The sequence below is a fragment of the Otolemur garnettii genome, unplaced genomic scaffold, assembly GCF_000181295.1.
Source record: "Otolemur garnettii isolate 467f Iridium unplaced genomic scaffold, OtoGar3 scaffold00084, whole genome shotgun sequence".
Taxonomy (NCBI): domain Eukaryota; kingdom Metazoa; phylum Chordata; class Mammalia; order Primates; family Galagidae; genus Otolemur; species Otolemur garnettii.
Genome location: NW_003852479.1, coordinates 5433586 through 5458535, shown reverse-complemented (window position 1 = coordinate 5458535; position 24950 = coordinate 5433586). Strand labels below are relative to the sequence as shown.

Sequence of the window (24950 nt, the reverse complement as noted above, 5' to 3'; positions counted from 1 at the left end):
CCATAACTCTTTATATTTTCAAAGGATTTTAGTGCTGTTTTAATTTGTTATACCTGGGAAATGAGAATGCCGAAAATGCCCCAGAGTGGGTTAGTTTGTATGGTATCAGTAAACATCTTGATTTTCCAAAAGATGAGTGATACCCAAGTTAAAAATCAGAATAGCTGGTTAATACATTTAAATAAATGCAATATGAAAAGGAGAAGTGTTCCCTACAACAGAGGAAGAGGAAGGCTATTAAATGCTATTTTTAAAAAAGTGTTATTTATTAGGTTCCTTTTTTAACAGTTCTTTCAAAGATGTATTATGCTGCATGCCTCACAGTGCACAAACTTTCAGTTTGTGTAGCTCAGTTAATTATTACAAGCACCAAGCCTGAGAGTCCCTCTGTCACACAACTTATGTAAAATCTTAAATGCCTGCATACAGGTCTGTCCCCTGCCTTTCTCTCCTACCTGCCTCCCCCAGAGTGCACGCTGCCTGTGGTAGGGGCTGTATCAGGCTCACCTGCTTCTCAGTGTCCTGCCAGAGCCTGGTGTGTGCCCCAAAGCAGCAGGTGGATCAGTGAATCAGTAAGCGTTCACTGACAGGACGGCCATTGTACCCCCCACCCCCACTCCATACACACACTGCTAATCAGTGAATCAGTAAGCGTTGACAGGACGGCCATTATACCCCCCACCCCATACACACACTGCTAATCAGTGAATCAGTAAGGACAGGATGGCCATCGTAACCCCCGCCCCATACACACACTGCTAATCAGTGAATCAGTAAGCGTTGACAGGACGGCCATTGTATCCCCCCGCCCCATACACACACTGCTTTTCTTAGTGGCTAAGATCTAGGAAGAGAAAATACAATCTCAACACTTTTAGCAGCCAGTCCAGAGAGCATCTCTGGCCCTGGGAAGGAGCCCAGGAGTGCTGAACTGGGTTCCTGGGTTCCCACTGGAAGGCTGGAGGGCAGTCAGTCAGGTCTCAGCGGGGGCTCCTCAGAGGGGCAACAAGGCAAAACATGCCGAATCCTGGGGCAGACTTGTCCAGGAAACAAAACACTGTTTCAACTATTTGGTTTTCAGAGTTAGAAATGGGAGTGGGGTAAAAATTGAATCAGCACCCACTGGGTCCATGCAGGGGGCTTGAAAAGCCTGCACACGACTTCACCTCATTATTCAGTGATTTTCCATGACAGCAACCTCACAAAGATTACATAGTGTTATTTGTAATGCATCAAGGAAAAGAACTTTAGAAACATGTGAAAAGATGTGAAGTATCTTCACAAGTTACTTCAGTGTGACAGAAGTGACAAGTTCAGGGTTTTTTTTTTGTTGTTGTTGTTTTGCCACAGGGATAGTTTCCTGTAAACTGTCAAGGTTTTTTTTAACAGTTAATTTTAAATAAAAAAAATTATCAGAAGAAAATAACTTCTATTGGACAAATAATCTGATATTTTTAAGAGGCAACCACAGCGGGGGTCAGAAGCCAAGACGCCAGGGAGAGCTGCAGGGTGGCTGTGGAAGCCATGGGCCTAATATAGGGTGAGTTTATTTCTCAGATAGCAATGAGTTGATGGCAAGGATGAATGTGAGGCCAGGGTGGGGAGGTGGACTCAGTGTTCCACTGCCATCCTCACAGGGGCTGACCGAGGCTGGTCGCAGTGCCCTGAAGTTGGGAGACGGTGGTGCCTGTGAGCCTGGTCCCATCTCCCCCCGGCCGGGTCCGTACCTCCGACAGAGCTCGTGTGTCTATCCATGGGATAAGTCTGCTATTCAAGAATTCTGTCACCTTGGGGTAATATCCACGTTATGACCTGAAAAATTCTTTCTGTGCCAGAACTGGAGAAATCACCCTTCCCTGGGCCTGAATTGCAGACATAAGGAATTTTCCACCTATGCTGACTACGGGATTTTCCACAGGTGGGTCTAGATACGGCCTATGACGGGTGAGAAACCGTTTTCCTAACTCCAGGGACCAGGTTCAAGGGATATAAAGACGCTCTGCTAACGTGGGGAGAACAACCAGCCTGCAGGATAAACTCGCAGGCTTTGCTGGATCACTTTTGTCCATTTAAGCGATTTTTAAAATCCTTTCCTTTTTATAGAACGGTGAATCAATATATAAGCCTCGTTTTGCAATAAGTTAGCTGCAGAAGCAAACGAGTACAGAGTTGTTTAATTACACAGCCACATCTGTATTACTTTAGAGAATATCTCTTTAGAGAAGTTTTGTATCTTCAAGGTTAAATAATTTCCTTCATTTCTTACATTGTAACAAAATTGTACAAATTAGAAATGGTTGGTCTTATTATTCGAGCAAATTTATCAAATCAAAGAATTAAATCATGCATTTGGTCAAGTTTTCTTTCACCACATAGGGAAATAAATCAGCATAACAAGTGAAAAAACAATCACCTGAAGAATTTTGTCTGTTGCCCTCTACTTGGGATTTATATAGAATTGAATCTCCATAACTAGCACCTCCCCCCCCAGAAGGTACCAGCTGGTTTCTGTCGCAGCTGCACCCAATGTTAACATCTCCCTAACATCATCAGCTAATTGAGTTGCCTCCTTCAACTAGATTTTAGTGCCTTAAGTAGGTCTGTGTTTAGTTTATCTATGTATCTCTCATGCATGAAAAATCAGTAATTGTTCAGTGACTAAGTATGGAAAAAATCCAGCAAAAGGAAAAATGATCACCAAAGTTCCTGGTGGCAAAGGGTCTCATATACCTAGTTAAAGAGAATTTGCTCTTGGAAATGTTTCAGTAAGCCTTCCTTATTTGAAAAATAAGGGACAAATTAAAAAAATTGCCTTCAAATCTCTGTGTGTCAATCATTTAGGCTTTTACAAATAAAACCTGAGCATGCTGTGAATATAACCAGAAGAGCTTTCTCTAAAAATGATATGCTATTATCTCTTCTAGTCATAATAAAAGTAATCTTGGAAGAACCAACTAAATGCATTTTTTCTGCTATAGCAAAACCCGAGGTTTATGGATTCTCCATTAGTCTACGCACACTGACTGTGAGATGGGAATCCAAAGAGGACTTTCAAGAGGGAAGTTACAAGAACAGTTAGTTCATCCACGATATGTGTGTGTGTCTCCAAGTACATTACCAAGAGAGAATTTTTCTTTTTTTAAATTGTTGTTGATAGCCTAAGCTGTGTTTTCTCACAATTTTATCTCCATTCTGGCAGGAAATGAAATCTTTCATGTTCATCAAAGACATCGTAGCCTGGATATGAAGGGTTGATTCTTTGACCTTGACTTTCTATTTCCAGGGAGTCAACAGTATTATTCCACTTCAAATCTGAGTCAGAAACAGGCTGAATGGAACTCCATCATGGAAGTGGAGATTATTTTACTTCATAAGAGTGAAAGATTCTTGGTCTGTTCCATGAAAGTTGCCAACAGCCTCACTCCATTTTTCATAGAGATGTGTAGATACGGAAAGAGAGACTTAACATAGCCTCGTGTGAATTGTTCCCACCTGTTTAACTTCTTTAAATGTTGACTTACTTACTACCCTTATCAGTTTATTAAGATTACAGTGACATCTTGTGGCATATCATTTTCCCTTTTAATGCCATTGCCCAGGTAAAAATTAAACACTTCAGTTCTTACTAAAGAACTTTAGCTTTCGTGGTATAATATGCATTGATCAATAAATCTGAGATAATACTATTTAAGGTAGCACTAAATCAACAAAATCTATTCTCATTTATTTGGTTCAAGCAAGTATTTCCTAATAATTTAAACTAGAAAAATATTTTCTACAAAAAAAACGCAAAAACAATACCATTTATTGTAAATTTTCTTCTATCAGACTCATTATGACACAGTAAATTGGTTGCAACTTAATCTGTGTAAGAACAATGAAATTCAAAAATCGAAAGTCTGCTCCTGAGGAAGTATTTCTATGGATTGTTAAGTCCAGCTTATTACAATTAACTAATTAAAAAAATTATTGAAAGGAAAAGTTTTTTCACAGCAAAATTAAATGTCTGCCATTTAAACCTGATAATTATTAGCTCCTTCTACTTAGCAAGTTTAGTGTATAAAGTGAGGGTGCTAGGGGCAGCACCTGTGGCTCAGGGGGGAGGGTGCTGGCCCCATACACCACAGGTGGTGGGTTCAAACCCAGCCCCGGCCAAAAAAAACTGCAAAACAAAGTAAAGTGAAAACAAAATTAAGCTATATTAAAAGATGGGAGCTTTTTTTTCTTTCTTTTTTTTTTTTTTTTTGAGACAGAGCCTCAACCTGTCCCCCTGGGTAGAGTGCTGTGGCATCACAGCTCATAGCAACCTCCAACTCCTGGGCTCAAGCGAGTCTCCTGCCTCTGCCTCCCAAGTAGCTGGGACCACAGGCGCCTGCCACAACGCCTGGCCATTTTTTGGTTGCAGCCGTCATTGTTGTTTAGCGGGTCCGGGCTGGGGATTCAAACCCACCACCTTAGGTGTACGTGGCTGGCGCCTTAGCCGGTTGAGCTATAGGTGCCTAGCCGGGAGCTTTTTTTTCAAAGGCAAACTGAACTAGAGTCAATACTCCCCGTCCCCACCCTGCAAACACGTTTCATCTTTAGCGTTCACTCCATACTGTGGCTTAGTGATGACCAAGTTTAGACGACTCAGGTGATGCAGAAATTCTGCTGAAAACCATCTTCTCCTCCCCCTTTCCCTTCCTTTCCTTGCCAACTCCCTCTCCTTCTTGTGACTTTGACCCTTAGACTAATCCTTCCCATAGCCAATGAAAGAAACCCATTTTAGAAATTACAGACAACAATATTTCTCCTTGCTGTATACTTTAATACATGATTCCTTAGAAGTGTCAGTGTGAAGAATATCCCATTTCATCTGATCCAAGACATCATTTGCCAGATATCACTTTGTTTGATGTACTGCTGAAAAAGAAAAAAAGATCACTGTTAGCGAAACAGTGACACATTGACCAGAATGTTTATTTTAACCTATTCAAAACTTGTTAAATGTCTTTTAGACTAATTTGAATGAATTTTGTTATATATCATGCGTATGTATATTTAAAATGAGAAAATAGGGTGACAGGCATACTCACGTGTATAACTTTGACTCAATCTGTGTGGAAATGGAAGCATGTAAACAAAACATATATCCCCTAATATTCTGGGGGTAAAAGAAATTAAAAACAATTAAATAAATCCCAAGGTTTCACATCGATAAAATAAAAAGAAAAAATAAACAAAACACAACTTTTTTAAACCACAGGGCACAGCTCCCAGTGATTTTCTTTGCAGTGTGGCTGTTTCTGGTTTTGCCGACACTGTCGCCCTCTCTGCTACTGAGAGCACTGGAAATTCAGCTGTGCCCAAAAGATTGCTCCAGCTTTCTCTTTCCAGATCCTTCTTTCAGGCTATTGATATCTATTCTGAAAATTTTGAAATTGATACTTTATCTTACATAAATATCAGTGAAAGGCGTTTATAATAACCGAGATTTATGATGCTTCCTCAAAGGAATGTCATGATTCCTCCTCAAGTGGTTTGTAGCCTGAGATGTCACGAGGTCTCGGTCAGAAACATTCTGGTGACAAGATGACTGTGTCACAGGTCATTACCTCTAAGTCAGGACTGCTACCTGACCTCCAGTGATTATAACACTGGTGACACTAGTCATTCCATCTTCATAAAAGATAAAATGTGAAAATGGTATGCCCAAGAAAAGCTCATACTGAAATCGTTAATGCCAATAGGCAGCCTTTCCTGAGTACCTGCTGGGTGTCAAGAGTGATATCCTGGGCGGCGCCTATGGCTCAGAGGAGTAGGGCGCTGGCCCCATATGCTAGAGGTGGTGGGCTCAAACCCAGCCCTGGCCAAAAGCTGAAAAAAAAATGATATCCTTCATATACACTATATTATTTCATCCTTAGTATAATTCTATGGAGTGGATGCTCTAATTTAAATATATAGAAGGAAATAAAATGTCTTGTTCCAAGGACAGACATGTAGTAAGTGGTATGTCTGGAGTTTAAGCTCAATTCTGTCTCAGTGTTTTTTTTTTCCTAAGCATCTGGCTATAAATATTTAAGCAAAGGAAAAAAAAAACAGGCAAGAGAATCATTCAATCATATGGAAAAGGATCATCTCTCCATCAGCCATTTTCCTTGAATAACAGACAGAGCAAAGAGCAATTGTGTGAACAAATGTCAGATTTATTTAATCTTGAATTATAACAAAACTTTCAGAATAGAAGAGAGATGAAACATTTTTTCCTATTTGAAGAGGGGAAAAAACGGCTTCCTCAGGTGGAGGCTGTGAAAATGCAGAGGAAACACTTTCTGGAACATGCTGTGTGTCACAAATAAGCACTTTAGTGTTCCTCAGAGAAACAAAAAATTATGCAATTTTTGAAGACAGGAAAAGAAGTCTATATTTAATGTATAATGAAGAGTGAATGTGGACCAGGAACAGTGAGATTTTTGTTGAAATTGGTTTTATTGCCATCGATTAAACATTTCTTCCACAGATCTTTTTCTCGACAAAATCAGAAACCACTCAGAATATCATCTACTTTCAGTTTACTATTGTTAAATTATATTCTGTGCTTTGAACAAAGTAGTTAATAAAAATCGTTAAACTGATTCCTCTGTGGAAATCTCTATTTTCATAAGATGTATTATTTTTCATAAGCTATTTTTATGCACATATGGAGGTTTTGGCGTTCCCTCAGGAATAAAAAGTGGCTGGGCTAAACAGCATAGACTCTGTTTGCACAAATTAAAGCAATTTTTCAAAATTTATATGAAGCTTGAAATAGGCACAGATAATCTAAAACTTCCATTTGTTTTAAAAATGTTTTTATCCAACAATGTCAGCAATGACTATTACTAAGAGTAAAAAATAATTATTCACAAATAGGAGATTTTGAGAACTTAGGTCTGGAAACTCCTGCATTTTGTTTTCATATTTTATAGTGCCAATATTATTCTAAACAAAAAGAAGACTAATATTTTTCCTAATTCTTCCTAGGAACAGATTTTATGATGGAATCTGTAGCTAGCTTAACATTAAAGTAAAGTGGAAAATGGAACTGAATTAACAAATAATAACTTAGGAAATCTGAGCATTAAATTTCATGTGATTTTGTGAAAATTACACGACTTTCAGCTTAATTGCTTTTATGTTACTTTCAATCCTAACATAGTGTGAGTTTCTGGCCCACAGATATGGAGAATGAAATTGAAATGTGCTGGAGGATACATCAAAGAAAAGAGACAAGAAAAAAATAATAAAAGAAGAAAATGCATGCATATGTACATAGCAGGCATAAAACTCAGCAAGCAACCAATCTTTGCCAGCTCTGAAAAAACAGCATTAAACGTTTCAGAAGTCATGTGTTCACCTTTACATGATAGCAGGTGCAATGACAGATGCTTGTAATCATTAGATGGAATTACTGAGAAGATTATGTTCAGAGCATTTTTAATATGTGTAAGAATGAGTGTAAGATATTTTAGAAAGCTTTCCACAAAAGAAAAAAATCATAGTGAAGTACTTTAAAGCTTAAAGGGAGACTTTTACCTTAAATCAGATTTATGCCTGATGATACTTAAAAAAAAAAATTGAAATCAAGAATTACTGAACTCATGCTTTCTTTAATATAGAAAAACAGGTGGGATATATTGATTCAGGGTTATTCCAGTAACATAGGCCCTTTCTGCCTTCAAAGTGTGGTCCATGGACCAGTAGTATCATCATCCCATGGAATGTGCAAGAAATACAGAGTCCCAGCTTTTATTTCTGGACCTATTAAATCAAAATCTGAATTTTACCAAGATTTTCAAATTATTCTTATACACATTCAGTCACTAGTTTTAAAAACACACACAGAAATCCATTGCAAAGAAACCAAGAAATAGATTCCACAAAGTTGAGTATAAAGTGATGGAGAATTTCCGAATGTTTCTGTGTGGAAGAAGGTATCAAAGGCTTTGACAACTGAACTATGGTATACAAAAAGGTTGGGATACTACCCCAGAAAGTGCTCATACTAGACAGATGCAAATAATAACACAAGGGATTTCAAAACTGAACTGATAATGAAATTACAGCCCACAGAAAGCAAGTCAAACTCTTCAGGCTAAACCCAGCTGGATCACATCCCTACTAAAATGAAAACATATGAACATTGTCTAGAAGATTTAAATAGGACATTCAACATATATAGAATAAAATTTAATACTAAACACAAAAATTCAGGAAAATCTTAAAAACTCACTTAAGGAAAAATAAGCAATTGATGTAGAATCTGAAATAACCAAAATATTGGGAGGCTGAGGTGGATAGTTTTCTTTCTGCTCAGGAGTTTGAGACCAGCATGAGCTAGAGCAAGACCCCATCTCTAAAAACCGCCAGGCTTTGTGGTGGGAGCCTATAGTCTTAGCTACTTGGGAGGCTGAGGCAAGAGAATCCCTTAAGACCAAGAGGTTGAGGTTGCTGTGAGCTACGATGGCACATCACTCAACCCCAGGGTGACAAAGTGAGAATCTGTCTCAAAACAAATGAAAAAAAGAAAAAATTTTAAAAAAAGAGAAAAAAGAAAGAAAGAACCAAAATACTGGAATTTATCAAACACTTAAATCAGCTATTCAACTATATTCAATGAAGTAAGGGCCAACACTGTTGAAATTAAAACATAAATTACTTCACAGAGAAATAGGAGTTGTTAAAAAAGAACCAAATGCAGTTTTTAGGCTGAAAATTGTAATAATTGAAGTAAATAATTCACTGAATGGGCTCACTAGTGGAATTATTGTGACATATAAAGAGTCAGTGAACTTAAATATAGATCAATAGAATTTAGGCAATATGAACAGCAGGAACAAAAACTATTTAAAAAAATAAACAAGCTTCACTCTCCTGTGATACAATGCCAAATGGTCTCAATGAATGACATTAGAGTTCTACAAAAAGAAGAGAAAGATATTGAGGTAATTTTCTTTTTTTGAAAAAAGTGGCTGAAAGCTTCCTAAATTTTATGACAGACATATGTGTATTTACAGATTTAAGAAACTTTATTTTTGAGGATAAGCTCAAAGAAAATGACACCCAAATACAAAGTGTTGACAACCATAAAAAAAAAAAAAATCTTGAAAGCAACCAGACACAAATAACGCATTACATACAGGGCACCCTAATTCATACAGCTGGGTGATTCTCATCAGAAATCACAGAGATAGAATAGAATTGAGTAACATTTTTTAAAAATACCATTTTGAATGTTTAAAGGAACAACATTGCCGAAGAAAAAGAACTGTCAACCCTAAATTTTATATTCACTGAAAATATCTTTCAGGAATAAAAGTGTAATAAAAACATAGTAAAATACTGAAAGACTAAAAGATTGTCTAATAGCCCTGTTCAAAGAGAAATGCTAAAGAAAGTTTTTTAGGGACAAGGGAAATTATGCCAGAAGGAAACTAAGAGAGAGGGACAAACAACGGGGTCCATATTTGTTTAAATCTAATGGACTGTGTTTCCCTCTTTTCTTTGAGACAGAGCCTCAAGCTATCCCGCTGGGTAGAGTGCCGTGACTTCACAGCTCACAGCAACCTCCAACTCTTGGGCTCAAGCTAGTCTCCTGCCTCAGTCTCCCAAGTAGCTGGGACCACAAGTGCCTGCCACAATGTCTGGCTATTTTTTTGGTTGCAGCCGTCATTGTTGTTTGGGGGGTCCGGGCTGGATTCGAACCCGCCACCTTAGGTGTACGTGGGCTGGCACCTTAGCCGCTTGAGCCACAGGTGCCAAGCCCTGTGTTTCCCTCTTAAGTTCTTTAAAATATGTGTGAAAACAAAAAACAAAAATTATAATCATTTTCTGATGGGAGTACTCCATTATATTCGTGTAAACACATAATACATATGATAACTACAAGGGAGAAGGGTAAGAAATTGTATTGTTGTAAAGTTTCTAGATTCTGTACGAAGTGGTGAAATATTAATACTAAGTGGAACGTAAAAATTTAACATACAATTCCTAGAAAAATCACTTAAAAACTATCCAAAGAGAAACAGTGAAAACTCAATACATAAATTGAAATGGAAAAGCCTGAAAAAATTTAAATATTCCCAAAGAAAACAAGAAAGAGGAGGCAGAAAAATGAAAAACAAAGTGCATATACAGAAAACAAGTAATAAAATGGTATACCTAAATCCAACCATATCAAAATCCCACCAAATGTAAATGATCCATGTTGGTGGGCATAAGAGGCACACGCACACAAACCCTCCCTCCAACCCTTTAAGCACCAGAGGAGGGACATTCTCCCTAAATGCCACCTGATTGGTCATATTTAAATACATCATTTTGCATGAAAGAGGGCATGTCAGCTTGGGTGGGATGATGCTGATTGGTCAGTTTTCAATACCTAATTTGCATTGATATGGACCAATCAAAATTTTAATATCCCCTTTCCCACTCTCTAAACACCCTATAAAAATAACAGTATTTCAGCCAGCCAGTTCAGAGGTCATCTCAGGCTTTGCCTGGGCTAGTTTATTTATTAAACCTGACCTTGAACTTCAAAAAACAAAACAAAACAAAAATACAAAGAAATAAAGAAAATAGAACAAAGGTTATGGGATGTACCTAAAATGCTTTTAGAAGGAAGTTTATAAGGTTATTGGTTTAAGAAGAAGAAACAGCTCAAATTAACAACATAAGCTTCCATTTTAAGACATCAGAAAAAGAAGATCAGTTTAAATCCACAGAAAGAAGAAAAAGCATTAAAAATAAGAGCAAAAGCTCAATAAAATGGAAAACAGAAAAAATATAAATTCAATGAAATCTAAAGCTGATCATGTATAAAGATCAATAAAATTGAAATAACTCAAGCCAAGCTAACCAGGAGGAAAAGAAAACAGATGCAAACTGCAACTGTCAGAGGCAGTTTTAAGAGGTGAAAAGTATCACTTAGGGTCTTGCTTACCTTGAAGAATATCAGAAAAATTAAGAACCCCTCTAGGGGCAAAAATTGAACAATTTGACGAAATGAACCAATTCTTGGCATGGCACAAACTACTCAAACTCCCTCAAGAAGGAACAGACAACCTAAATATTCATTTATCTATTAAAGAAACCAAATTGCTACTAAATACTTTATTTTAAAAAAAGAAAAGAATGACAAGTCCAGGCCCAGCTGGGTTCACTGGTGAATTCTATGGTTCATATTAGCCAAAGGCCAAGGGATCACTGGTGAATTTATCAAACACTTAAGGGAGACAGTATGGCCAGTGTACATAATAACTAAAAAATAAAAGAGAAGGGAATAATTTCCAATTATTTTAAGAGGCCAGATTTACTCTATTCCAAATCAAATGAAGATAGTAAAAGGAAAGAAAACTAGAGTTCAGTATCTTCCGTGAATATAGACACAAAATTCCTTAACATAATATTGCCACTTGAGTCCAACAATATATAAAAGAATTTTTATACATATTTTAAAAAACCATTCTGAAGTGGGGTGTATGCTGGGAATGGAAGGCTGCTCGACATTCAAAAATCCCATTCAAGTGAAACTGAGCTACTGGTACACATTAATGTGGATGATTGTCAAAAGCATTATTGTTGAATAAAACAAAGTCCTGAAAGGTTCCATGTGGCATCATTCTACCGATAGGACCTTCTCCAAAATGGGGCTCAGGTGAGTGGTTGCTAGAGGCTACAGGTAGGGAGAGGGGCTGACTGCCAAGGGGCAGGACAACAGAGTTTTGCTGGGGTGGGAACCATTCTGAGTTTTGATTATCTTGAAAGTTACATCAATCTATATAGGTTTTAAAACTCAGGGAACTTCACACCAAGAAGAGTAAATTTGATGTATGTAAATTTTTAAGTCATAGCAATTCAAGATATATCAGAAGCAATAAAACATGGATTAGGAATCCAGTGTCATTATTTATTCTTACTTAAAAATAGAAGGTCTAAAGTACTTCAGGACGTTGTTAAAAGAAATCCTCTTGCTACAAAGGCTGCACAAGATTCTAATAATTTCCCTTAAATTGCAAGTTTATAATAAGTTTGCCTTTTCAGTGTTTCTTTCCTGTGTCATATTATATAGTAATAAACGTAGTATTTGTTAAGTAGTGCTGAGTGGGGAGAATTGACCATTCAGATACTTCAACTGGCTGAGAGTCTACTGGGTCGTCCTTGGAAGGTCATTTCCCTTCCTCGTCCTACTACGGAGAGGAGCCACTTTCATGAATCTTGTTAACTAGTCAGGCTTGGTGGCAGAGTAATTTTGGAAATACTTTTTCCCTGAGAAAGGGATAATTGCATTCATTAATTCACATATACACCAGATATTTTGCAGGTAAAGGCTGATAAATTTGATAAGTGAATCAAAGAGTTAAATAAACTATTTGTTTCTTTTCGGATACCTGATTACATATGACTTTTGGCCAGTTTACACATGTTTAAAATAAAAATAATATTTCTTGCTCTACTGTAAAAATTGTACAATTTGAATGAGCATCTCACTATAAAAGCGTTTTGCGAGCAGAGAGTCTTTATGGGGATGAATTTCATGTAATAATAAAATTCCTCCCTGTTTCCTCTAAAGGGGTTTCCTCAATTTTGAACAACATGCCGTTAAGCATCCTGGAGCGGGGGAGGTAAATTGTTTCCAAGTCAAAAGTGATGGATGTGGAAGTAGAGAGCAGACTGAACCACTAAAACAAACATTAAAAAGAAAAGACAAAAAAAGCAGATGCCAACATGCCCCACACATGCACACGCACATGCATGTGTGCACGCAGATATGCACGTGTACACACACATGCACATGCACACAGATGTGCACATGCATGCACACACATATACACACACATACACACATCACATGTAAGCACACATGCATATGCACACACACGCACACACACATAGATATGCACATGCACACACGTGTACATGCATGCACACACATGTAGATAGGCACATGCATGCATGCACATGCACTCACACAGATATGCACATGTACACACATGTACACCCATGTGCACAGGCATGCAGATGTGCACATGCACATGCATGCAGATATGCATACACACACGTGTACACACATATGCACACACATGCAAATATGCACACACATGCACACACATGTACACACATGCACACACACACAGATATGCAGGTGCACACTCACACACGTTTACATGCACATGCATGCAGATATGCACATGCACACATGCACACATGCACACACAAGTGTACACACACATGCACACATCACACGCAAGCACACATGCACGCGCACACATGCACACACATGTAGATATGCACATGTATGCACACGTGTATACACATGCACACACATGCAGATATGCACGTGCACACATGTACACACATGCACACACAGATAGGAACATGCATGCACGCACATGCACGCAGATATGCACATGCACACGCATGTGTACACACACGCAAGCACACATGCACACATCACACGCAAGCACACATGCACACACACACATGCTCATGCACACATACACACACAAATAAACTGTCTAATGGAATGGTTTCTGGTTCAGTTTTCAGGCAAGAAAAACAAACAAGAAAAAAAAGCTTAAGTCTTTTTTAATGACATGCAACTTTGAAGTGGTCCTGAAGTACCTGGGTCCCACATTTTAAATAGTGAAGACTCGTGGGATGCTGGTTTGGGGTTTGCCTGGCCCACTGCCGTCCTTTCTCTCCCTCTCTCTCCCCACCTCGCTGTCATGGCACCCTAGTAATGCCTTCATTCTTGGGGAGCAAGAACTAAATTAGAACAATGGATTTGGGGCCTCTGCTTAGATAGGTCTGGGGTTTCTTTGTAATGATGCAGTGTAGTCAACTGGAGATTTGTTTAGAAATAAATATTAATATATTTAAAATGTATTAAAACATTAATAGGCAATCTAGTTTTCCAGGAAGTAAAGAGTGACATAAGAGCCTTGTTAGGATATATATATATATATATAAAATTTTTTAAATCAGTTCAGGAACTGAGGCACCCTCCTGATGAAGTTGTGCACAGACCTGTGAGCTCTGTCTAAGGTATGCATCCTCAAGTGGATCTTCTCTGTAATGGGTAGTGTTGTAGTGATTTTTTTGGCAGCCGCTTTTTAATGACAAATAATCATTATTCCTTTTATTTTTTCAACATTGAAATGAAGACCTACACTTTACAAAATGCCCTTCAAGTTGCCTTGTCCAATCCCTAAACTGCCCCAAGCTATTCTGACTTTTAATAAAGCCATTTTTTAGATAAGATACTTATTATAAATTCAAGAAGCTAATTATATATTAAAGGCAGTGAGTTATATTACACATGATATGCACATTTAATGAGTACAAAATATGTTCTTTGCCATACTTTCCCTTCATTTTTATTCTTATAGTGTGCAAATAAACATTTCTACTTAAGATTGAGTTTAACAATTACTTGGTTATGGTGGTGATGTCAAAATTTATAGGTTTATACTTTCTGTAATTATTCAGTCCAGTCTGCTGCATATACAAAAAAAAGTAATATCGAAATTTAAAATAAAAACAAAACTGTGTAATTGTTGATAATTACTTTTGATTTTCTCCAGAAGAATAGGTTCAAAGAGCAAAATTCTTTGGCAAACTGTGCACACTGTGTGTGTCTGTCTGGTAATTTATATATTTTAAAAGAAATAGAATTGAACTACAAGACATTACCTTTTCTATATAATCATCTACATGCCCATATGAATGGCAAAACAGAATTATAGTCCCAAAAGTAGAAGGGAAGAGGAGAGAAAGAGAAAGGAAGAGGGTTATGGGAGGAGGGAGGGTGTTTGGGGGGGCCTCACCTAATGTACATGATGCAATGGTACATTTCAAAACTATTAAGAAATGAGTATAATTGTGATAGATGTGTTACTTGGTTCAATGTAAACATTCCACATTGTATATCAAAGCAGTACCCTGAACCCCATAAATATATCAATGTACAAAGTTGTGATTTAATAAAAACAAATTTAAAAAGAGAGTACGTTTTCCAGGGAAAGAAAAATATTGAAGAAATTATAAACAAAGTACAACAAAAAAACTTGGCATTGAAAGATTTTACATGCTTCACAAGTGTGCTGAGAACAGGGGAGAATCCTTTTCAATTTAAAAAACATTTAAGGTATATTTGAAATATTTTAAGGTAAATATTCTGAATGGTAAAATTTGACCTCATTTCAGCTAATAGAAATTATATTTGGGGGCTTCATAAAATCCACGTGATTTTCTAGTGACGTTTGCTCTTCCTTAGAGGTGACACTTTTAGTTGCCTGGCGGGCACAGAGATACAGCAGTGTATGTACTGCTTAACAAGTGGTGATATGGTCATGAAAACCATCACAAACTCAGAATCTTAATACTGAGTCAACATCAGTTAGCCCAACCTGTATGCAGACAGGAGTGCCATTCTACAATAACCTGAGCTTTATGAAGATGTTCTGAGTCCTGAAAATATAAGCCACGAAAGACCCAGTGTTAAGCATTGTGTCTGTGAGTATTCATAAATTCTTCTGTATTGCCTATACATTTCTCCAATTTTTTTTTTTTTTTGAGACAGTCTTAAGCTGTTGCTATGGGTAGAGTGCTGTGATGTCACAGCTCACAGCAACTTCAAACTCTTGGGCTTAAGCAGTTCTCTTGCCTTAGCCTACCAAGTATCTGGGACTACAGACACCTTCCACAATGCCCGGCTATTTTTTGGTTGTCGTTGTCATTGTTTGGCAGGCCCGGGCTGCATTTGAACCTGCCAGCTCTGGTGTATGTGGCTGGTGCCTTAGCCGCTGAGGTAAAGGTGCCAAGCCAATTTCTCCAACTTTTAAAGAATACATTTCAAGAGTTCTACTATGCAGGAGAATTTTGCATTTGTCCATAATGTGTAATAGAAGAGAAAAACTTTTAGAGAAAAACCATTTTGCAGGGTGGGCAGGTATTTTGCATTTTTAATACAGACTATCCCCCCACACCACCGAAATCCCTCTAAAGTCTCTAACGATTACACAGACCTTTTATTTCATTTATAAAAAGATCAAACATGCAAACCTATGTTAAGTAGAAGTTCACTACCAAAGAGATGAACTTCGAAGTCTGTGGACAGAACAGCACAGGCGTCACTCGGGAGGTTGTTAGAAGGGCACACTCTCGGCAGCTCTGCTCTGATACAGTCTAAATTCTATACATCTAAACAGCTAGCACACAAGTAAGTATTCCATATGTGCCTTTTACTTTAGCAGTATTCAAAATCTAGTGTACGACAGAATTATTACCAGAGTTTGTAAAAAAGAAAAAAAAAAAAGCAAATTTAGTGTTTAACAATCTATAGCCAAACCCAGTGGCTTCCAAACTCTTCTGAACTGAATTAAAGTTTACAATAACATCAATTCTTGTTCACAGCATCAAATCATGGTAACATGCCATTTCTTTTAAATTCTGAATGTTTCAAACATTTTCTGAACTGTTAATCATAGAGTTAAAACTCTGGCTTTATATGGGCCTGGTTCCATTAATGAGACATGATAAAATCACATTTTTTCCCCAATAAATACTATTATTTCAGCCAAAAGGTAACAAGCAGTTTACCAGAGATGCGGAGGTTGACTCGGCAGAGAGTGGCCTCAGACACAGAAGACCCGGTAGCCACTCAGGTAAGGAGAAGAGTCAGGAATGTGAGGCCCCATTCACGGATGTTCATGCTTAAAGCCTAACGACCTCACGACCTCACGCAGAGAAATCAAGCACACCTCTGTGGGCAGCCTGCAGCCCCTGATTGCTTTAGAAATACTTGTTACAGTATTTACTGGGCTGGGGGGGGGGGAATGTTGCAATCCCCAGTCTCTGTGTGAGCCGTGTCTCCTGGGATCAGCCCTCCAGTGACACACTGAAGTGTATTATTTCTCTTATTTGGTTGTTCATATGGTTCATCTCAGGACTTTTGGGAACTTAGATGTTACCTGCAGCAACAAAACCAGCTGATGTATCAGATTTGTAAACCACATCAGGTATATGATGAAGCCAAGTGGATTTTTTTCATTCTTTTCTTTTCTTTTTGTAGAGACAAAGTCTTGTTATGTTGCACAGGCTGGTCTTGAACTTTTGGCTTCGAGCAGCCCTCCTGCCTTGCCTCCCAAAGTGTTAGGATTACAGGGATGAACCACTAGGCCTGGCTTAGCAAGTGAATTTTTGATGGCTTAGAAAAATAAGTTATAGGTATAACCTATGGATGGGGTTTGCCTGGCCCTATTTTTTTTTTTTTTGTCTAATAGATTTTGTCACAGAGCCGTACAGAAGATGAGTATTTGCATTCTTCTGCCTACACTGTACAATGATTTCACATAAGCGACAATTAGAATCTCTGTGGAACGCCCACCTGTCCTTCACCTGGCTTGTTCCTGCTTGTTGTCTGTAACGATATAATGCTAATTTACTGTGGTGCTTGAGTCTGAATTACTGGGAAAGATGTAAGATGACCAGAAACATCGCTGTTTCCAAATTTCCCCTAGAGGTATCTTTGCAACTTCCAAAATCAAAAACAGACCTGTTCACATGTTCAATATGCACTTTTATTTTAAACAACAGCACAACAAACACACCACGTGACGTGACCGTCATCTTAACACTGATAACATTCCTCAACAAATTGACTTGTAATTTACATACACTATTTTTATCTGGAGCTATTTTAAATATAGAGAGACACTGTAAAACACAAGGCTAAGTATATACCAGTTGCAAACATAATGTGCTTAGTTACTGTTTTCCTTGTTGTCAAATGAAGTAATTTACAGTTCCTCAAAATCATGTCCACGTGTGTTCATTGTTTCCGGATGCATGACTCGCCCCATGAATAGGATTGCTCCTGTTTGGGTTTGCAAGTGAACAAAAGCGGTGGTGAACAAAAAAAATAAATAAATAAAGGATATTTATTTTACTTCTTGTTTACAATAATTGATATTCTTAAAATGAAAATGTAAGTTATTATTCATTTCAATAAATCATTTGAACATTAGAAATTATATAATACTAAGAATAAAGTTCTCGGTTTTGATAAAAATTTCTTTGTGGCCTAGTACATAAAATTTTGTTTTCATAACAGACTCACCAGTCCTCCTGTTCCTGATAAGAAAGAAAAATGGATGGTCCACAATAACTTGAGGATACAGCACAGCCATCCTACTAATTGCAATCATTCCTGTGGTACAGAGAAAAAGTAATTACACATCCGTGGGTGTGCAGAGACCAGTGAGTAATTTCTCAGATCTATGTCTATCCATTTAAAGCAAAGACAACAATTTATAAGAAACAAGATTTTAAAGACTTAAATTAGAGAGAAAAGTCATAAACGGGTAAACATTTCTACTTGGTCTTTTTAAAAAAACAAAACACAAGGCATACTTACTTTCCTCCCTCAACCAACCAAAAATAATGAGACAATTTATTCTGCTTGCTATAAAAATTTTTATTCTCAGCCTCAGATGGACACTTGTAAGCTTTGACTAAAATGACTAAAGGATAGAGAAGAAACAACAACAAAAAAATCCCAAAGCAACAAAAAACCCAGTCTCTTTATATTTCCAAATCATCATTTCTTTTGTCTGAAATAGGCATTTTCACACAGCAAGTCACCAGCCTTCTAGCAAATGGTCAGGATGGCAGCGATTAAAGGAAAACTCAGCAGGGAGAGGTGCAGTGAGTTTCCTACAGCTGGCCGCCGAATTCCCCCGAGATCCTGATCACGGGATGATTGGGCCACACTTGCTGCAATGTAGTTAATTGTCAGGAAAAAAGTCAAGATTGAATGATGCAAGATTTTAAGTGTTCCTGCTGTCTGAGATTACTGCGTTTCCATTTCCTCCTGAAAATACTGTTACGTGTGGCTGATGACATTCTTTTAGTGGCCAAATACAGGCAGAAATTAGGAACAATGTGCAAATGTAATTTGCTAACATTTTACCAGAGAAGGGAAAAATCCTGCTAATACTTGATGATAGCTGTTGAACATACAATTGGAACCCACAGAAACAAAAAACAGGGGTAGAAGAAGCAACAGGAACATAATCATTCTCAGCTGGGGCAGTCAAGACCGTCAAAACGATCAGGACGTTTGCTGTTACACTTTGGACATGGGATTAGGTCAAAAATGGGAAGATTTTTCATTTAAAATTATTGTTTTACAGTATTATGTAGTTAAAAGTATTTATTAAATTCCATCATATACTCATGCTTATGTCTATGCTTTAAAAAAAAACTTATCACTGCCAGAATGAAGAACCAACTTTGGCAAGTAATTAAGCTGAAAGAAAAATGTTTAAATGGGCAAGAAGAAAATATTTAAAATATTAAAACAGGCAGCACAGCAGAAAAATCTCTTCTGACAGAGCTGCCCCGTGTCTGGCCGTCTGGCACGAGAGGGAAAATGAAGAGGATGGCTGCTCCGCCTAGGGGCTGGAGGGGGCACACGCTTCACATCCTATTTGGAAAATCCTAGCTGGGTCGGGATTGGCTTGACTTCTAAGTTGGAGCAGAGTCAGTTTTTTTGGCTTGATTCTAAAAATGACCCATACCTCCACCCAAGATTGCTTTAAAAATACAAATCTGGAAGAGGTGAGAAGATTTGAGAAAACAGCTCCATACCTGAGGCAGCTGCAGCCTCTGCGCCTTCCTCATTAACCTCTAAGAAGGACTTGTGGATGGCTCTGGAAAGGAAAATCTCCTTGCTATCTGCAGAATGAGAATCAGAAGCATTTCTTTAGCATCAGAGATAGGAAAACGTTTTCCCCTTTTGTTAAATAGGCTTGGGAGACACCTGCCTAGGAGCCTGAGATGCTGATGTAAAAGCTAAGAGATAACACGACACGATTTCATTTATGATCGGAGGAAGCCACGAGGGACGTGCTTTCTAATTTGCCTCATTTTACACTCGCCCCTTAATTTTCCCCCTGATTTTTATTGGTAATTTTCCCATTGTTAATCTCTTATGTTGCCAGGAAAAAGTGAAAACTCCAAATGAGTTCATAATTCAAGTTAAAAACACCTAATACTTGCTTTCTAATTTGAAAGTTAAAAACACAAAATGAGAACAGGCAAAAATTTGGCCTAAAAAGTGTTTTTCTTTTTTTAATCTGATCTCTAATTTCTACAGCAATGCAAATATCATTGAAAATAAATAAATGAGATGGACTTCTAAGTTGTAGAAATGAGAATATTTAAGAAAGTTACTTTCTATTCAAGTTAATTGGCTTATCTAGGGACTCACAAATATGCTTTATCCTGAGATTGGCAGAAATAACACATTTTTAGTATCAGGAGGACCATTTTCCCCTTCCCTTTGTGCTTACTTTTAAGTTAATGGCTATTACAGGCTGAATTGTGTTACCCACCCCGCCAAAAATTCCTAACTCCAGTACTTCAGATTGTCACTGTGTTTGGACACAGGATCTCAAATTACAATGAGGTCGTTAGGGTAGACTCTAATCCAGGGGCTGGTATTCTTATAAGAAAAGGAAACTTGTACACAGGTATGGAGGGAAGGCCACCTGTGACGGTTAATCCTATGTGACAACTTGGCTGAGCCTTGGTGACCACATAATTGGTCAAACATTATTCTGGACGTTTCTGTGAAGGAGTCTTTGGGTGAGATTAATGTTTAAATAATGGAGTTTGAGTGAGGCAGATGTTCTCACAAGGTGAGTGGGCCTCATCGAATGAATCAGCTGAAGACCTTAACACAACAAAGATTGATCAACCTTCCCCTACTAGGGAGGGAGGAATTCTGACAGGTTATTGCCTTTGGACTGCAATTCTCCCCAAAGATTTTGAATTTCCAGAGCTCCCCTCTCTCTCCCTCCCTCTTCCCTTTTCTCTCTTTCTCTCTCTCTCTCTCCCTCTCCCTCCCTTCCACCCACCTACCTACCTATCTGTCTGAATGTACATATATAATCCTGCCTAATACACAGCAGGAAACCACCATCTATGAGCCAGGAAGAGAGGCCTCAGGAGAAGCCAGCCCTGCAGACACCTTTCTCTCTCACATAGACCTTCTAGAACTGTAAGAAAGTACATTTCTGGTTTGTAGTCCTTCAGTCTCTAGCACTTTGCTACGGCAGCCCAGGAAAACTACAAAATGACCTTCAGTCTTGGGTTTTCAACTTTCCCCCAAGATTAAAACAAAACAACCCCCCCAATATATTCCAAGTACTTAAAAAGAAAGCCAGGTGAGAAATCAAGATGAAGGATTACTCAAATTTATAACCATTTTTTTGTAATTCTGGGAAGTCTAATTCAAATTCAAGATAAATGACTTTGCTGCTAATAGCATCAGTCAGTAAAAGCACAACTGATTTCCCAATAGGCTGCTTGGTAAGACTTTGTAAGTAACCAAATCCTGCCACAATATACATTTTCCTTCAAGTTTCTAAAAACACATAATTACCTGATGTGCACAGGGAATGCTCCTCAACCACATTACTGGTGCATCTGTGCACAGCACCTAATTATTTTAAATAAGCCCCCAGACAACTAACAATCGCATCTCCAACACACTTTTAATAGGAGTATTACTTCCTTGGATCACATTTGGTATTAAGACACGCACACTGCATTATTAAATAGTCTATTCCACATGTTATGAGATTTTCTTCTAGAATGCATTTGATGACTAGAAGAAAAATAAAAAGCAATCAAGTTTTCACATTTAGAAATTAAGCACAATTAGTTCCCTCAAATTCAGAGTAGTTTTGTTTTTTAACAAAAAGAAAAATTTAAATTGCACGTAAGTCAGTGGTTCTCAATCTTCCTAATGCTGCGACCCTTTAATACAGTTCCTCATGCTGTGGTGACCCCTGACCATAAATTATTTTCGTTGCTACTTCATAACTGTAATTTTGCTACTGTTATGAATCGTAATGTAAATATCTGATATGCAGGATGTATTTTCATTGGTCACGACCCACCTGTTGAGAACCGCTGGCATAAGTAACCACATATATTTAGTTAGTAAAACAGCCCATGAATTTCAAGACAGTGAAATATACAAACTACTTAACAGTCCACTGGTGTGATCTTATTTTCAGATTCTGCTGCCCATTTTCGTCCCCCCATCAGGTACAGGAGGGCCGTGCACCAAGACCCCAGCTAGTGAGTGTGAGAGCAAAGGCCACGGTGTCCACGTTGCCAGCTGAGCCCCTCAGTTCTTCTGAGGGGTTCTCTCAAAGACGCTGAATGATGTTTTGACCGCAATAGTTTGCAAAGAACAAACTACCTCCAAGAGCTACAAGGCCTGACCTACTGGCCTCACTGGCCCCCTAGAAATAAGGAAAACCATCCCTTCATCCAGGTGCACCGGCTCATGCCTGGAATGCCAGCATTTTGGAAGGTCCAGGTGGGGTATCTCTTGAAGTCAGGAATGCACCCAGACTGGGCGGCATAGAGTGACTTACTCTACAAAAAGTAAAATAAAGTAACTGTCCTGTTATGCCTGGCCTCTGCCCCAAGTGTGACCTCATCCAGTCACCCACCCTCTCACATGCTCTCGTTGACCCACCCCAAATGGGAGTGACGGCAGGGAGCCTGCTGGGTACTGTGGCCGAAAGATCAGGAAAGCAAGGGTGCTTGCTGGCTGGGCACGGAGGCTCACACCTGTAATCCCAGCACTTCAGGAGGCTGTGCTGAAAGGATTGCTTGATCTGGGAAGCTGAAGAACAGCCTGAGAAACACAGTGAGTCCCCCACACTCACCCCCACTTAGGCACACTAAAAAAAAAAAAAAAAAAAAAAAAAGTGAAAAATTAGCTGAGCATGGTGGCACAAGCCTGTAGTCCCAGCTATTCTGGAGGCTGAAGCGGGAAGGTCACGTGAGCCCACTGCATTCTCAATGGGGCAATACACTGAGATTCTGTCTCAACAAAGAGAGAAAGTAAGGATGCCAAGGGCTCTTCACAGAGTGCTAGATTGCCCAAAAAGCAATCTCAGGAACACAAAGAAGATGGTAAGTAAAAACACAAAAAGTAATTTTTTAAATAACAAAAAATGTATAATATTCTGCCAACCAATGTCAATCAACTGTATGAGATATAACATATTTAATATAAATTGTATCTATTCACAATTTGATAGATTTGGGGAGATATATATATATATGTGAACACACAAATATATTTGTGAACCCACCTTTACAAATAAAATACAGAATATTTCCATCTCCCCTAAAATATTTTCTGTGCTCCTTTATGCAAATAATTTTGAAGGTGAATGGACTTTCCAACAATTGGCCTATTTGTAGAAATGTGTATATTATAAAATTGAGTCAAGGGAAAACAGAATACCTGAATAGTCTGGTAACCATTAAAGTAACTGAACCCATGCAAAAAAACTTCCCATCCTCATAGTTAAGGAATCCAAACCTAGATTTTAAGCTAACTCCAGGTAATTTTAGCCAAATCTTCGAGGAACAGATAGGACTACCTGTCATAAAACCATTCTTGACATTAGAAAAAGAATAAAATCTAACTCATCTGTGAATAACATCTTGCTATCAAAATTGAACAAAGCCAATATAAGAAAAGAAAATCACAGATCAAACTCACCTATTAAAATGGAGATAAAAGTTCTTCAAAAATCAGAAAATTAAACCCCAAATGCATGCTAATAACTTCTCAACATGCATTTCAATGGACATCCCATGTTTTTGTGACTCTGGAGTGGATTCATATTAAAGCTTCCTCCAAGGATGATCTTATCAAAATACAAACCAATTTATGCCACTACCCTACAGTATGTCCCCGAGTTATAAACAACCAACTTATGTTCAACTTGCACTTACAAATGGAGGCTATTGCAAGTGATAGGTAAAGGCATTTTTCCAACTTACGTACAAACTGAACTTAAGAACAAACCTATAGAACCTATCTTGTTGGTAACCAGGGACTACCTTACTTAAAGCCCTCCATCCTCTCCCTGCTTGCTGTGCCTCCCAGCTTACCCTCAGTAGACTGCACCCCTACACGTCTGCACCCCTGCATGCCTGCACGATTGCACAGCTGCACCCCTGCATGTCTGCACAATTGCACAGCTGCACCCCTGCATGTCTGCACAATTGCACAGCTGTTCACCTGCACCCCTGCATACCTGCTATGCCTGCACTCCCGCACCTATGTACACCTGCATGCCCGCACCCCCGCACCTCTGTACACCTGCAGGCTCGCACCCCTGCACCTCTATACACCTGCATGCCTGCACTCCCGCACCTATGTACACCTGCATGCCCGCACCCCCGCATCTCTGTACACCTGCAGGCTCGCAGCCCCGCACCTCTGTACACCTGCATGCCCGCACCCCCGCACCTCTGTACATCTGCATGCCCACACCCCCGCACCTCTGTACACCTGCATTCCCATACCCCCGCACCTCTGTACACCTGCATGCCCCCACCGCCGCACCTCTGTACACCTGCATGCCCACACCCCCGCACCTCTGTACACCTGCATGCCCGCACCCCTGCACCTCTGTACACCTGCATGCCCCCACCCCTGCACCTCTGTACACCTGCATGCCCGCACCTCCGCACCTCTGTACATCTGCATGCCCACACCCCCGCACCCCTGCATGCCCGCACCCCCCACACTCCTGTACACCTGCATGCCCGCACCCCTGTACACCTGCAGGCCCGCACCCCGCACCTCTGTACACCTGCATGCCCCCACCCCTGCACCTCTATACACCTGCATGCCCGCACCCCTGCACCTCTGTACACCTGCATGCCCCACACCTGCACACCTGCATGCCCGCACCCCTGCACCTCTATACACCTGCATGCCCGCACCCCCGTACCCCTGCACACCTGCATTCCCACACCCCCGCATCTCTGTACACCTGCATGCCCACACCCCCACACCTCTGTACACCTGCATGCCC

At 39.1% G+C, this 24950-nt stretch overlaps 1 protein-coding gene across 1 annotated transcript in view; it reads right to left on the bottom strand.

The window, feature by feature from the left end:
- Positions 1 to 17581: 17581 nt before the first annotated feature.
- Positions 17582 to 24950, bottom strand: part of SERPINI1 (serpin family I member 1) — an 84869-nt gene continuing 77500 nt past the window's right edge. The window contains exons 7-9 of the mRNA XM_003794646.3: positions 19675 to 19761; positions 18143 to 18232; positions 17582 to 17899 (exon numbers count right to left, since the gene is read on the bottom strand). Coding sequence (XP_003794694.1) covers positions 17823 to 17899; positions 18143 to 18232; positions 19675 to 19761 — 254 coding nt within the window. The 3' untranslated portion in view covers positions 17582 to 17822. The remainder of the gene's footprint in view (positions 17900 to 18142; positions 18233 to 19674; positions 19762 to 24950) is intronic.